This window comes from Fistularia commersonii, chromosome 15 (genome assembly GCF_037954325.1).
Source record: "Fistularia commersonii isolate RoL2024-O1a breed Wild chromosome 15, RoL_Fcom_v1.0, whole genome shotgun sequence".
NCBI lineage: Eukaryota > Metazoa > Chordata > Actinopteri > Syngnathiformes > Fistulariidae > Fistularia > Fistularia commersonii.
The window spans coordinates 8268150-8283689 of record NC_141298.1 but is presented as its reverse complement, the minus strand read 5'-3'; the positions used below and the strand labels follow the sequence as shown (position 1 = coordinate 8283689).

General features: G+C 38.4%; 1 protein-coding gene across 5 annotated transcripts in view; it reads right to left on the bottom strand.

Annotated features, from left to right (window-relative positions):
* The window catches only part of cadm1a (cell adhesion molecule 1a), a 487547-nt gene that overhangs the window by 147985 nt on the left and 324022 nt on the right, over positions 1–15540 (bottom strand). For 4 of the 5 annotated variants that reach the window (XM_086160454.1, XM_086160456.1, XM_086160458.1 and 1 more), the window contains exon 2: positions 5304–5321. The exons of the other annotated variant lie outside the window; for it this stretch is intronic. In XM_086160454.1, coding sequence (XP_086016580.1) covers positions 5304–5321 — 18 coding nt within the window. The remainder of the gene's footprint in view (positions 1–5303; positions 5322–15540) is intronic. 5 annotated transcript variants of the gene reach the window in all.

Genomic DNA, 15540 nt, shown 5'->3' with positions numbered 1-15540 from the left:
GGAGTCGGGAAGGAGGTGGGTGTTTGTGGTCTCAGCTTTACAGAGACATGGGGGTCTCAGAGGTGTGTGTGCGTGTGCATGTGAGCGAATGGGTGGGTGTGTGTGTGTGTGTGTGTTGAGGGCTTGAAGGTCATGATGTGATTTTCAGAACTGAAATAATTACTTAAGAGGGATTACATAACGGCCTAGCTTTAGCACCGCTTCGACAAGGCCGAAAAAAAATGGCTCATTTGACAAAATTTGATGAATTAGATTTGAAAAGAAAATTGAAATATTCAAGAAATATGGCTAGCAATAGCAGAAATGATAAACAGCTTTATGTCTGTCGCATTCTTTCCTTTCTTTTTCAATAATATTTCGAGAAAGCAGGCCATCAACATTAAGCACCTAACTAAGGTTTCTGTACAGTAAAGATCAAAACAACAACAATTATTACAATAAAAATAAAAATTATACGGTGTTGAAGATGATGATAAATAGCTTACTAATACATATATTGTTTTGGAAGTTGTAAACTATACTTAAAACATACGATCATAAAAAACAGAGTAATTTGTAATGAATGTTTGTTTTCCAAAATTCTAAAAAAAAAAAAAAATTAATTATTTATTTTTTTAACAAGATTTCGCCAAATGGAAAAAAAAAATAATAATAAATAAAAATGAAATTTAAAAAAAAAAAAAACACACATGAATTTTCGCTTTCTTTTGTATCCTCTTAATTTCTGATCTCAGATATTTTGAAATATGTTTCTGTTTTTTAAAAAAAAATGAAAAAAAATCAATCCACATTAGGACATTTTTTGAAAACACATACCAAAATACAAAAAGAAGTGTTTAAAAAAATTTAAAAAATAAAAACAGGAAAAAAAAAAATCTCACATACATCAATAAAATGTCATATTAATTGTCATCCTGTCAAATAGACTTGAAATGAGTGCTATTAGGATTTTTTAACTGTTGGCAAATGAGAAACTATACCCGTCTCACTTCTAAAGTTCACCATACAAGGTGACTCTCTGTAAGCTCTGCAAACAAAAACCAACTTTAGCCAAGGAGACGGATGCTGCTGATGACTCAAACACACCGACGTATTAAAACCTTTATAAATGCTGCTCTGCCAATATTTAGATTTTCTCGCCCTCTGAAGTTCATCATTGGCAAACAGTTCAAAAGGGTTAGAAGAGGCAGATCTGGCAGCTGACACACACATGAGCACACACACGCACGTATGCATGCTCGCACGCACTCAGTCACGCAGACACACATTCATCTGGCAGGTTTCTTTCAGTTGGATGCTACAGAAATAATAGCGGAAAACCAAAAAAAAAAAAAAAGGCCGGAATCCAGGTCCAGGGAGTGAACAAAATCCGTCCCCTTTGCCTGTTCGGGGGGGGTGACTACATTTGTGTCACCGTCGTCCGGCTCAGGGACCCACCGCAGCCTGGTCGGGGGTGGGGAGCAGCGGATGGGGGGGGGTCGCGAGGGGGGGGCTGGTCTCCGTCCAATCAGCCGAGGGGAATCTCTCATTGCTTCGGCTCTAATTCATGCACATATAAATAACTGTCAGTGGCTCCGCTAATTGGATTAAAGGGCTCGGTGGAGAAGTGGCGGTGAGGGGGTGTTGGTGGTTTGGTGGAGCGAGGCAGCCCTTTCTGTTGAACATAAATATTTCTTTGGGAAATTATTTTTATTCCCATCATTCAAATAATGTATTTTTCTTTTTTTTTTTTTTTCCTTTAACCCCCACTCTGTTCTTGAAATCTTCAAAGTGCTGAAAGAGCAGCGGAGTGAACCGAAGCGACGCCTTCCAGCTTTTTCGAAAAAAATAAAGTTCTCGTCCTCGTTTACTTTTAGATTTTTTTCAAAAATATATTTCCTTAATGTATCGCGCTAACTCGTTTTGGGTTGGAGGTTTTTTTTATTCAGAAGTTTAACTTGAAGTTCCCGAAGTGTCGGGATTCGCCGGGTGAACCATGTTGATAAGTGCCAGCCAGGATGCAGCAGGAAGTCTAATGCCAGAAGTGTCGATTTTAAAAATAATAATGCTCGCAGACTAAGTTGTGCATCCTGCACGTTGTAATGAAACAATTGCCAGAAAAGGTCTACACTCAAATTTGGTACCAGGAAGTACCCTCCTCCGCAGGAACCTTTTTAGTTTTGCCTTGTTACAAGTGGTAAGGGACCGCGGTAGGGACTTTTGTGAAGCAAGTGTCTGTGATATGCACCTTTAGCGCCACGATCAAAAAAAAAAAAAAACACTTCAAGGAAGAGGAAGAGGAAGACAACAACAAGGAGGGCAGAGTCGCAACATGGTTCATTTTCTGCATGGCGGGAATAATAACCATGGGCTATCAAATGGGTTGAAGTGTTTTTTTTTTTCTCCCTGTGCTGCTTTTCCATGGGAAAAACCCCACCATTAGCGAACTCTGTTCTCATTTTTCGTTGAAAACGGCTTATGTTCTATTGCGAGCCATGGAAACCCCTCTGTGGTGCAGCAGACCCAAAGAGTTTGGACTCTCTTATTGGTCTGTTTCTCACTGGCTCTATTTTGTTGTGAAACAACAGCTGAGCAGTGACCACTATGGTTTTTAAAATGGTGCTTCATTGTCCACAAGAAGTATTTCGTAAGGGTGTGGCTTATGAGCTCAATCAAGAATCTACATGCAGAGTTCCCATGGAACTGTCAAATGACCTGACCTCGGAGCAGGAGCAAAAATTGTTCTATTATAGTCCATAGTGCCTCGTTCCTGGGGACCAGTGAAAATGGACTACGGACCAGGGACCATATTCTAGGAATCAGAATGGCACTACGCAATCCATGAGACGTTTTTGGTCATTGCTGTGGCATATGCTGTGTACAAGAATCTAAGTCATACAAGTTCCTAAGGAAATATCAGAAGATCCTCCCTCAGAGAATTAGCTAAAATGGTTCTAGGAACTGAGGTCCACAGTCAGTAACTAGGGACCAGTGAAAATGGAGTAGACACCAGGGACTGAGTACTAGGAATCAAAATGGCACTCCAGAATCACCAAGAAGTATCTTGTAATGGCCAGGGCTTATGATTTCTCCCAATGTACAAAGAGCTAAGTCATACAAGTTCCTAAGGAACTGTCAAAAAGCCCTGCCTAAGAGGAGAAGCTAAAAGATTTCTAGAAACCTGAGGTGCACGGGTAGTAGTTCCTTGGGACTAGGGACCAATGGTACAAGACTGGGAACCATGAACTAGGAAACAAAATGGCATTCTGGAATCCCAAAGAAGTATCTGGTAATGTTCGTGGCTGATGCTGTTGTGCGATGTGACACATCGTAAATCGGAGCAACAAAAAAAACAAAGTCGTGTTGCTTGTTTAAAACCACGTGACAATGAATTTGTCTGGTCCCCCCGCCCCCCAAAAAAATCACATTTTGTAATTACATGAATATAAAATTTAATGTCCACCTTATAGGACCAGGGGTTGCATAACAGAAGAGTTAAGCGTAATCTGTAATTGAGTGTTTGTGATAGAATTGTTTAAAGAGAGTGTTGCATTTAAATGATGAAATATTCACACTTTCTTATTTGTCATCTATTTTTTAGCTTTTTGGTTTGTGGGCGGCGCAGTGGTGCAGTGGTTAGCACTTTCAGAGAGTGCATGGTTCCATGTCTCTAGATGATGTGAGTGATTTTTTTTTCATTTCTATATGATGGGTGAATCATAGAGTTGAAGGTTGCTTGGTCTTTATATATGACGTGTCATTGAATAAATGTTTTTATTTGTCAAGTACTTAAGTGTTCCTCAGTTTTAAATTCTACATCATTTCAGTCATTTCACAATCCCATTGTTCTGGTTTCTGCAGCCTTTCGGTGAATCCACTCAATATTCATCAGATCATTTTTTAGGTGAAACCCTGAAAGTGTACGACCAAGCCAGCTGTCACAGCAACCACGCTGTTACAGTTACATTTGACAGGTTATAATAAAAAATGAATAAATAAATAAATAAAAATGAAAGGCTCATCCATTTGAACGGTTTCTGGACCGCATTTAACAGAAGGTGATGATGAGGAGGATGACAAGAACCCATTAGATAAAGGTGAGCATAACAATGTGTGTATATATATATATATGTATATATATATATATATATATATATAATGTATTGAAAAGAAAATAAGAAAATAACGTCATCCTGTCAGAAGGAGATCGACTTTCAAAAAGGCTTTTAGGAGCAAGGGATGATTACATGACAGATAATGGCCAAGACGCAGATTGTCCGGGACGGTTGGGTTAAAAATATGTATGTCGACTAGCGATCAGGTCGGCTTTTAGAGGCATTTTCACACAGAATCACTCCTTTCGGCCAAAGGAAGAAGAGCATAATAAAAGCGATGCATGTGCTACTACTACTACTACTACTACTACTACTACTAATAATAATAATAATAATAATAGTAGTAGTAAGAACAATAATGCAAATGATGCTATGGTTTATGCTAATGCCAATGCTGGTGATTACATTACTAATGCTAACAATGCAAATGATGCTAATAATGCTAAGGCTAATAATTATTATTATGTTCAATATTATAATAATGATAATAATTCTGCTGAATAATCAACACATCATGAAGGAGCTGAGAAAGGCACTGTGGAGAAATTGAAAATAAAAACAACTTTATATATATTCTTTTTTTATATATCTGATGATATGTGTTGAGCTTGATCATAAAAAAAAAAAGTTTAAAAATCATGTAAATTGATATTGTTGACATTTAACACACAAAGTGGCAAACCCGCAGAGAGATTGAAACTGAAAGGAAAAAGTACAGGATAAAAATAAATAAAACACGTCTATCATATATCAGAGAAAAAAAAAGAAAGTTATAAAAAAGAAAATGAAATTAACTTATTAGATTTTAAACCTAAATAATTAATTTCAAGATATATATTTATTTTTTAGAATTAATTATTAATTACAAATTCATTATTGAACTTTGATACGTGAGGGGTCAGAGCCGCCGCGCAGGAGCCAATTCGTTTCATTCAAATTCATCTGAGGGGCGTCTGAACAGGCTCGCCGCCCGCCGTCGCGTTCATGGGACCACAAGCAGACGGAGATCAAGCGTTCAGAGCTCGCCGAACACATGACGCCAAACATCTCTGAACACGCGTTTGATAGTCAGGCCGCCCTTGACGGAACCCCTCCCCTGTCAAAACTGTCACTGGGGGAGGCCCAATCACCGGCTTCCCAGCTTAAAAAAGAAAAAAAAACAAAAAAGAGGAAAATACAAGAGGGGTTTAGAGGGGAGGGTTTTCTTACCTGCATTCTGCGCAGCTCCTGCGAGCGATGGAGGGGTCGTGGGTGGAGGAGGGGGGCGGGAAGGCGGAGAGCAAGAAGAGAAACAGAAAAGAGGGTTAACATTCAAGGCTCAGTACATGCTGGTTCACAGAGACTCATGCAGCACAACATCAGGACAAAAAGACATAGACCATAATGTTTTAGGCTGTTGAAGATGGGGAAAAAAAAAATCATTAAGTGGGAACTGATTGGAGGAGAGGAAAAGGGAAGGTTCCCTTTGACCTACAGAGACATTTTGATTTAATTTGTAACCTTTTGAATCAAACATCAAGAATACATTGTGCAGATGTGGGTCAACATTAGGCCAAGGTGATGGGAAAAACAGGAAGTATAGTACGCTATTGGTGAACTATAAAATATTCAGGGAAAAGCTGAAATATTCCGCCAAAACAAGAAAAACAAACAAGAATCTGGTTAAGAGATCAAGCTTGAGAGATTCAGCACAATCTAACGCTCCATCAGTCTATCCCAGCTTTCATCGGGTGAGAGGCGAGGTACACCCTTGACTAGCAACCAGTAGCACGGCCACATTTATAGACAAACAACCATTCACTCACTTACTCATTCATGAGCAATTTTCCCAATTTTTTCCAATTAACCTGCATGGTTTTGGACTGTGTGAGGAAACCTGAGAACCCAGAGGAAACCCATGCAGATACGAGGAGAATATGCAAACTTCAAACAGAAAAGATCCCCTTGTCGGAATCTAATCAGGGCCCTTCGTGCTGTGAGGCCATAGTGTTAACCACTGCAACACCCGCTCAAAAAAAAAAAACAAAAACAATAAGATAAAATTTGTAATAATAATACAACAATAAATTATGATATTATTGTTATCAATATTTCTATTATTATTACAACAATAAAAATGGCAATTAATAACAACAATAATAATAATAATAATAATATGTGTTTTATAATGTTATAGATAGATAGATAGATAGATAGATAGATAGATAGATAGATAGATAGATAGATAGATAGATATTAATATGTTATTTTATATTATATTATATTATATTATATTATATTAAATTATATTGATTCAAATGTGAAGCACTGGCCAATTAATATTATTATAAATTAGTGTAAATTAGTGTATTTAGTGAAGTAAAGTAAGGGTATTTTATGTGTTACACCCATTTATAGGTCATGGATGTGCTTTTTGTTCAAACAGTGCCTGTAACACGACTGATTAATAATAAATAACACAAGGAAAAGTCCATCCATGCATCCATTTTCTATCCCAGCTTCATCCTACTCCTGCTGATTCCTATCTTCGTCTTCCTCCTGCCCACTAAAACCATGAAAGTCATCCTATTTTGTGTCAAAATTAAACAGCCTCAGAATATTACGGTAATTTCATCGGTCTGATATGACGAAGCTAAATGTTTTGGTGGCATGAAGCTCGTTAGCCCCAAAATAAACATAAATTAGTCGCATCGCTGCTTAAGCCGCAGTGTTCGAAGCGTGTGAAAAAAGTAACGGCTTACAGGCCCGAAATTTCGATATTCAGTTTTGAGAAGTTTATCACTTCGCACTATTCTCTTACAATCGTCGCATCCTTAAAGGCTTTGTTCGGCAGATATCTGAAATAACGACCAGAGAAACAAGAACCGCCACAGCACAAGGGGTCAACGGGGACGTAAAAGCACATCTGCACAAGCTTCTTTCTGCTATGTAGCCATAAAGGAGCAGAACGCACTTCCTTACAGAACTTTCAGCCCACTGGGACCTCTCGACCTTTACTAGGGAGTTCAAACCTCAGCTTTTGAGCAGCCAGATATGAAAGCGCCCACTGTTTCAGTCTTCAGCTGAGTCGATGTATGTATACTGTACGGATGAATTGATTCTTTTATTGTTTGCGTGTTATGACGAGTTCCCTTTTTGTATTTAAAAAAATCAAGGTCCTCAATGCATTTTCTGTAGGCAGACACTGAATGGGAAGCATTTTTAGACAATCTAGGGAATGTTGGGGACATCGAGCGAACCACATTTCGGATATCTGTGGGTGTTTTAGTCATCTGATGAATGAATGAATGAATGAGTCAGATGTGTTGGTCAATGAATGGATGAATCTGATGCGTTGATGAATTTAAAGCTCTTGTCATTTTCCAGCTGAATCTGATTTTTTCTTCGAAGAATAGATGCATTTCATATTTTATTCAGGGTATAGATAAATTTGATGTTTCATTTTACTGCATGAATACGTTTAATTTTCCAGTAAATAAATGGAAAAGCCAATCTGTCAGTCAGTGTATGGATACAGTTCCTCAACAAAGAGATACATTAATTTTTTAATCAAAGAATTGATTACATTCATTCTTTAGTCCATATAAAGATTAAATTGAATGTTTTTAAGCAATCCATGGATGAATTAGATATTTTATTCAACACTTGAATAAATCCGATTATTAAGTTACTAAGGGGATGAATGTTTTAAATGTTAATGAATGCATGAATTGAATGTTTCAAATTGTAATGAGTGGATTCATTTAATGTTTCAAATGATAATAAATGGATGAATCTAATGTTTTAAATGTTAATGAATGGGTGAATTTAAAGCTTCATTCATTGTGCGTATGAATCGATGGTTGTTGTCCTTGTCCCTGGATGAATTGAACGCTGTTATTGGCTTGCACTGATGAATGGACAGTAGATGTGTATGCAGACATGTAATTTTCCTTCCTTCCTTCCTTCCTTCCTTCCTTCATTCATTCATTCATTCATTCATGCATTCATTCATTCACCCCGTGAGACTACACTCTGGTGAGATCGTCTACAAGCTCTATTTGAGCCTTTTGTTTCTTTTTTGTTTAGTTTTTTTTTTTTTTTTCATCAATGCCTTCCTACTAAATAAAACATAAACAAGTACATAACTAAGCAAATACATACATCAGTAATGTGACTTTTTTTTAAAACACTGAGGGACAAAAAAATAAAAGTTAACTAGATAAAAAGCTCAGACTGCCAAATCAGAAGCACAACTGCTGTACATAAATGGTCATGATAATAACAAAAATATCAATAATAATAATAATAATAATAATAATAATAATAAATTAATCTGCATCTTTGCAGACGATGATCTATTATTGATTTGTGTCTTCTTATTGTCAAAGCATGAAATTATACTGTGACTACATTAAATATCTCATTACCTTTTAGCCTTGTGTGCTAGCTAAGGTATCTAGAATATGCAGATTGCCTTTATACATACAAGACATGTTTACAATTGCATATGCTGTTAACAGTTATATAATTTAAACAAACAAAAAAAAGGGGATATCATTTTATTCTATTTTTTTTTATTGCAGTATTACTGGTGTGAAGATTGTTATTGTCTCTAGTTACATGCCCAGTGTTGAATTAATGAGGATTTAATTAGTGATTATTGAGTTAAATTTCAATTTGTTGGTAGACATTACTTTGTTTTTATCTCTATTTTTTTTTTTTTTTGTTGTCACACTGTGTGTGATCCTTTCTTGACTGTTTGAAATATTCACTTCTATTAGACCTGTATCATCGCCCTCTCGGTGTCTGGCAATAAAAGATGATAAAATTCCCAACAAATTCTGCAGGTATTAAATTTGATCCAACAGCTGTCAGGCAGCGTCTGGCTATGACTTGTTTGCAGCGTTGACATTAAACAAGCAATATTTTGTGTAAAAAATAATTACTTTGACAGCCTGAGATGCTTTGAAAAAAAAACACATTAAGCCACGGATTCTGGATCTTTCAGGCGCGGCGTCATAATGTAATGAGTGTAATGGTGCTGATTATATCAGCTTTCATAAGTTCGTGTGAAATAAAAAATGGGAAAAAAAAAGAATCAAGTTGCACAGGGTTGCATCTGGAGGTGGATTATTATCTGAGAAATAATAGCAAAACATGGTCTCTTTGAATAAATAAAAGCTGAGGCCGGTAAAATAAGCTACATTACAGTCCCCGGTCCACTGGGACGTCTCTCTGAAAGCCAATAATGCAAGAAAAAAAAAAGCGTCATTATACAGCCTGGCATCCATTTGGACCGCCATCGTGGAGGAATATTTTTCAGCCAAAGAAGCATCAGGATCCCAGCTACCAGTCAGCTTCTGATTAGAAACCTATTTTCTCTTCAGCTACTGCCAAAATCCCAATCACGGTGATATAGTAATTACCATTATCCAGTGAAAGGTGAAAAAAAAACAAAAAAACAAATGCAATTTCCTTAAAAAAAACAGGGAGAATCGGCGTGAATGTGGCGAAGTTGAACCGATTCCTCGTAAACACAAATCCGAAACATGAGTCTGGGCTCTGAAAGGACTGAAGAAATAAGAAATAGTATCCGAACATTGTGAGGGATCACCGGAAAATTATACAAAAAGAAAAAAACAAAAAAACAACTCAGAAAAATGGAAGAAAACAACTGCAAAATCAGAAAAGAGTGGGTGGATTTTAAGTAGATCATTTTCAGACAATGAAATAAAGGCTCTTTCCTTATCCTCAAAAAATAATAAAATAAAAAAAGCAAAAAGATAACCTGAAAATTAGAAGGATTTCTCCAAAATAACAAAGAATAAAAACTAAATAAACAGTATACACCGATAAATGAATACACAAAAATATATGAATAAATACAGAAAATTAGAAAATATCTGAAACATGACGAGGAATTAGTTAAGACAAGAAAGTGGTCATAACAAGTAAACAAAAAAAAAAGTAGGGGGAGGATTATGAATAGACAATTTTAGGCAATATATTAAAGGCTCTTTCATTATTCCTCCCACTCTGTATTATTTATATCAATCACTATTGTTCTTTTTTTTTTCTTTCTGGTCCAACACCCCTCCTCTCTCCTGTATCATATTATCTTCTCCGAGCTTATTTGATTATTTAATAGTTTTTCCCCTTTCTCCCTAAAACTGGGGGAAGAAAAAAATAAAAATAAAATAAAATAAAATAAATAAAAAAATAAAAACTTTAAAGAAGAAAATCCCTCCTCAGGAAGAAGCCAAATCCCGAATTCTCCTGGCTAAAGTAAGTCATCTCCCCGCTTAAGCATTCAGCCGGAGCTCGGAGGCGAGAAAGTACTTTGGAGACCCAATCGCTGTCCCAGACCACTGCCGCCCCCCCTTTACCCCCTCACAATGGCCTGCCAGGGGTGCAGAGGGGCAGATTACACAGCAAAAGGCCAGACATGCCCCCCACCCCCCCGGCCCCCAACCCCCATGTTATATAAACCGAGAGTAGCTAAAGAATAAACCGCGTGGCCGTTTCTCACCCTTACGGGTCTTATGGGTCCAACAGGATGCTTTTCTTCAACTCCACCTCCCCCTCCCCTCCCCCCCCCCCCCCCCCCAAACTGGCAGACTCCAGAGTTGAGGTTAAATGGCAAGGACTAGAGGGATGCATTAAACATGAGTCGTTTGGACGGCGCGGCAGACGGCGGACCCCCTCCGGAGATGATAGGGACGTTAAGCAAGGTTTCACCGGGGTCTGAGCTGCATTTAATGAAGGCCTCTTCTTCCATCCCGATGGCTAGCCTATAAACGCTCCCCCACTCCGGCGGCAGCAGCCGGCCGTTCGGCCTCTGAGCGCTTTTGTACCGACCGGCGGATGAATTGGAGAGGCAGGCCTGAAAACGACCGAGAGTCGAACCTCAAAACACGTCCTGAATGCTGAAGGGGAGTTGCTAAAATTCACCACATTAGGAGAAAAAAATAAAGTTACCGAGAGACGACTTCATCATCTCTTGCGCATGTCTACAACTCATGGGTTTGAGGATGTCGGGAGGCAGGGGTTCACCCTGGATTGATCACGGGATCACAGAGAGATATTCAAACATTCACTCTCATTCATAAGTCATATGGAGACAAACATCCATTCTGTCATTCAGAAATGATATGGAGACACATTACCATTCACTCTGTCATTCAATAGATACATATCTATTCATTCTCTCATTCACACATCATACAGAGAGATCCATTTACTCTGTTATTCATGAATAATATGGAGACATACAATCATTCAGTCCCTCGTTCTCGAATTATATGGAGACATAATGTTTGGTCTTTTATTTCTTTATTCAATAATATAGAGACATTCACTACCTCATTCACATCATATGGAGAGATACAGCCATTCACTCTCGCATCCAAACGACATATAGAGACGTATCCATTGAGCCTGAAGGAAAGCAAATGGTCTAGCGGTTAGGATTCCTGCCTTTCACCCGGTGGGAACTCATCCTTTCGGCGATGTGTCACAAGTGGTTAATTGTCCTTGGAACCGAACATGCCTGGTTTGATTCCCGGCTGCTCCTTGTGTGCTGATGTGTTGTTGAGCATACACTGAATCCCTAACTGCTCCCCTGGCGCCATTAGATGGCAGCCAACTGCTCATGGTTTGTCCATGATGGGTTAAACGCAAAGAATGAATTTCTGCAAGGGATTATTAAACTATAATAAAAAATAAAAAAAAATGTCCAATGGCGACAGATGACCGTTCATGGTCTCATGCATGTCATTTAGACACATACAGCCATTCACCCTCTCATTTAAATGTCATATGGAGACATATAGCCATTCACCCTTTCATTTAAACGTTATATCAAGATATATCTATCCAGGCTTTCATCAATTAAGTCTTATGGAGACATAAGAATTATACATTCCCTTCTTCATAAGTCATATGGAGGCATAGTCTAGGGCAGGGGTGCCAAACATACGGCCCGCGGGCCAGAAGTGGCCCGCAAGGAGGTTCGATCAGGCCCGCTGGATAATTTGAAAGTGAAAAAATGCATAAAAGACAAGGATGTAATTTTTTAAATTGAATGCAATTCAAGAATTTTCCGCTAAGGGCCGCACTATTTTGGTCAGAGTAGAAGACAATCCGCATCGCTGAGACGAACCAATCAGCAGACGTTATCAATGCGTCATCTGCTGCTTGTTACGTTTTTTTCTACCCTGTTCTCTACCCTCCCGCTACTCCCTCGTTTGCTAAATGTTGTTATCAAAACAGAGAAAAGTAGATAAAGAGTGTAGAATTTTCAAAGAAAAATGGACTTCGTCATATTTATTTACGGAGACACACAGGAAACCTTTGTGCTTGGTGTGTTTGCAACAAGTTTCGGTATTTAAGGAATATGATATTCGGCGCCACTACGAGACTAATCACAGCGAAAAATATGACAGCTTGCAAAGAAAAGAGATAAGATCAAAGAATCGCTGGTGGGTCTGAGGAAACAGCGGTCCACTTTCACCCATAGCCGAGAAATCGGCAAGGCAGCGGGAAAAGCCAGCTAGCTAATTGCTAACAAAAACGTGCTATTTAATGTTTTCCAGTGCTTCGTTACAAAAGAGTATAGTGGAATTCTACTGTTCATGCAACTCCATGCATTTACAGTATGTGTTGTATGTGTATGCATGTTTCAGAGATGAAGTTTACACATTTACAGGACATGTGAATACTCTCTCCCTTACACATTTAATAGCACCCTTTTTAGTTTGTAGGGTGTAGGCAGGGATTCAATTTAGATTTTATATGCACATGTGTAAATGGTTTAAAAATCCCTTTCTTTATAAGTCTCATTTAATCTTAAAGTGCATTACTATATTTTTCAATACTAATTAAGGTTTGTCAAAGTTTTGTGCATTTGTACGATGAGTGGGATCAGTTGCAATGTATACATGTGAATGATAAAAGTAAATTACACGTTTGTCTGAGGAAGTATGAGATGTTTCATTGAATGTTTTGTACAAGGATTGTTCATTAAATTCCAAGAATTTCCTAATGTCCTTGTACTTCTTTACACCAAAACAGAGGACAGACATGATATTTTGGTCCTTTATAGCTGAGTATCTTATTATTTTAATGGTCCGGCCGACATCTACCTAGGCCGTATTTGGCCCGCGATGAGAAATGAGTTCGACAACCCTGGTCTGGGGTCTTTCATTCGATCATATAGAGACGTGTCCATTCACTATCTAATTCACATCATATGGAGGGGTAACATTCTTTTATTTAAATAAGTCCCCCCCTAAAATTGGAAATTTAAGACAGACATTTTTTTTTTTTTCCCAAGGGACGTTTAAAAAAGCTGCAAAAAAGCAAATTACCCATACATTTTCTTTAAAAAAAATCTACAAAAAAAAACGAAAGAAGATTTTCAACAAAAGACGGCCATAAATTATCATCAACAAGAGTATTCTCATGGCCGGAATTTAAATCTGAAGGTCAGATCGGTGGCGCTCGAGCTGCAGCGGCGGGTTCCTTTCATCGAGATGCTTGTGAAGGACTGGTCCCTTCATCACGTCGCCAAGGACACGGCGTCATTGTGTCGGTGCGAGGAGGAACGACACGTTTAAAAAAATAATGAATTATTTTAAAGAAAAAAAAAACGGCGATCGAGGAAGATTTTTCTGAGTCACCTTTAGAAGCCGGAGTATATCACCGATTTCTATTCGTCAGGTGAGCAGGCCTGGACTCTCCGACGATCACGACAAACATCGTGACGACAAGCTTCTTAGCATGTCAGCCCCCGCGTTGCTCTGGCTTAATGGCCCGGAACGCAGATTCAATGTCTATCGTCGCCGGGATGGATGCATGCTGACAACCGCTCTCAATCACACACACACACACACACTCATATGCAGGGGAAAAAAAGAAAAAAAAAAAAAAAAAAACTCCCTTCAGTCGGTTTAAGTATAGCAAGCAATAATGTGTTGATTAAATCTGTGATCAGCTGCCTAAGGGGCATGAAATTGGACATGATGAGTGTGGCGCATTAAAAACTAATTATCAATAGCACGGATCCTATTGTCTTTCTCTTAAACCGGTCGCGGCGGTCAATCAAGTGTGGAAAATGGAACACTGTGTGCTCCATCGTGACAGGCGCCGACTTTACAGCCCTACCTGGATTCAAAGCCCTGGCGTGATATGGTACTTTATCACTTCCACATCCATTTCTTTTTCAAATTTTATTTTCAGTTTTTTTTTGCTTGCTGAGCCGCCGGCAAGGATCCCGGCTCCCATTTGAAGCGAAACGTCATGATCATTCACCCATTCATTCAACAGCCTTCATAGCAATTTAATGGCAAGGAACTAAAATGATCTGTATCGTCCATTCATTCATTATCAATACATCTTATCTCCAACTGCCATTGGCCGAGAAACATGCAACTATTCACTTGCTCATTCACATGGGGGCTACTTAGCATCTCCCATAATCCCGCAGAACATTTTGGGACTAGCCCTGTTTGTGAATCAATAGCCACCAACTATTTAAGGAACTAAATATCAACAAATGTGGATAACAGCCAATAAATGAATGACTCGGTGAACCGGGTCATCTGAAAAACATCCTGACTATCCTGACATTTTCAAATGCATGCTAAGCTAATTTTCGTGACAAAAAATTAACCTGGGCTATTTCTTAACTTTTCGGCGTCCCACAAGGCTCGTTCTTCGGGCCACTTTTCTCCTCATATTTCCTGTACGTCCGCTAAAGACACATCTGCGCTTTTGAATCGAGTTGATGATCGGCCAAAGGAATTTCGTGATGCATACGCTTGGATGCCAAACCATTTTTTATTTTGATTCTAATGACAGCTGATGTTGATATGGTGTTGTTTTTAAATTGTTTTTTTAATACTATGAAATGCTAACATTAAGTGATTTTTGCCTGCATAATGTGACATTGTTATGACTATTTTTTTGTCTTTTTATTCTGACATTAGTTGGTCAAATAGCTTTGGATTCCAACATCGGCCTTATTTTTTAAAAGTAACATTTGGGTCCCCTCTTTTACGACGTTAAATTAATTACTCAAGACATCAAGAGGAAACATTTTGGACTGAATCCGTCATCCGTTGCGGCCGGTCATTACAGATCACTGAGCTAATCCAGGTTCAAACAACCTGGATTAGGGGGTTCCAAGCAAGGAGCCAATACCGGGTGATTTATCGAGGTATAAATAAAATAACAGGCATTGGGATCATCGATATGCATCAACACCATATATATTCAGAATAGTTCAACTCATCTCTCTGTTGGACAATTGATGATTTCTCACAACACAGAAGAGCCACCACTTCAGAGCGGGACTCAGCGGTCCACCTACACCTGAAGGAGACACTTGAAGACAATAATGCCTGTTTTCTGGCCAGAAAAGACAGATGGTTTGAGTGAGGACTCCAAAAAAACATCAAATTCA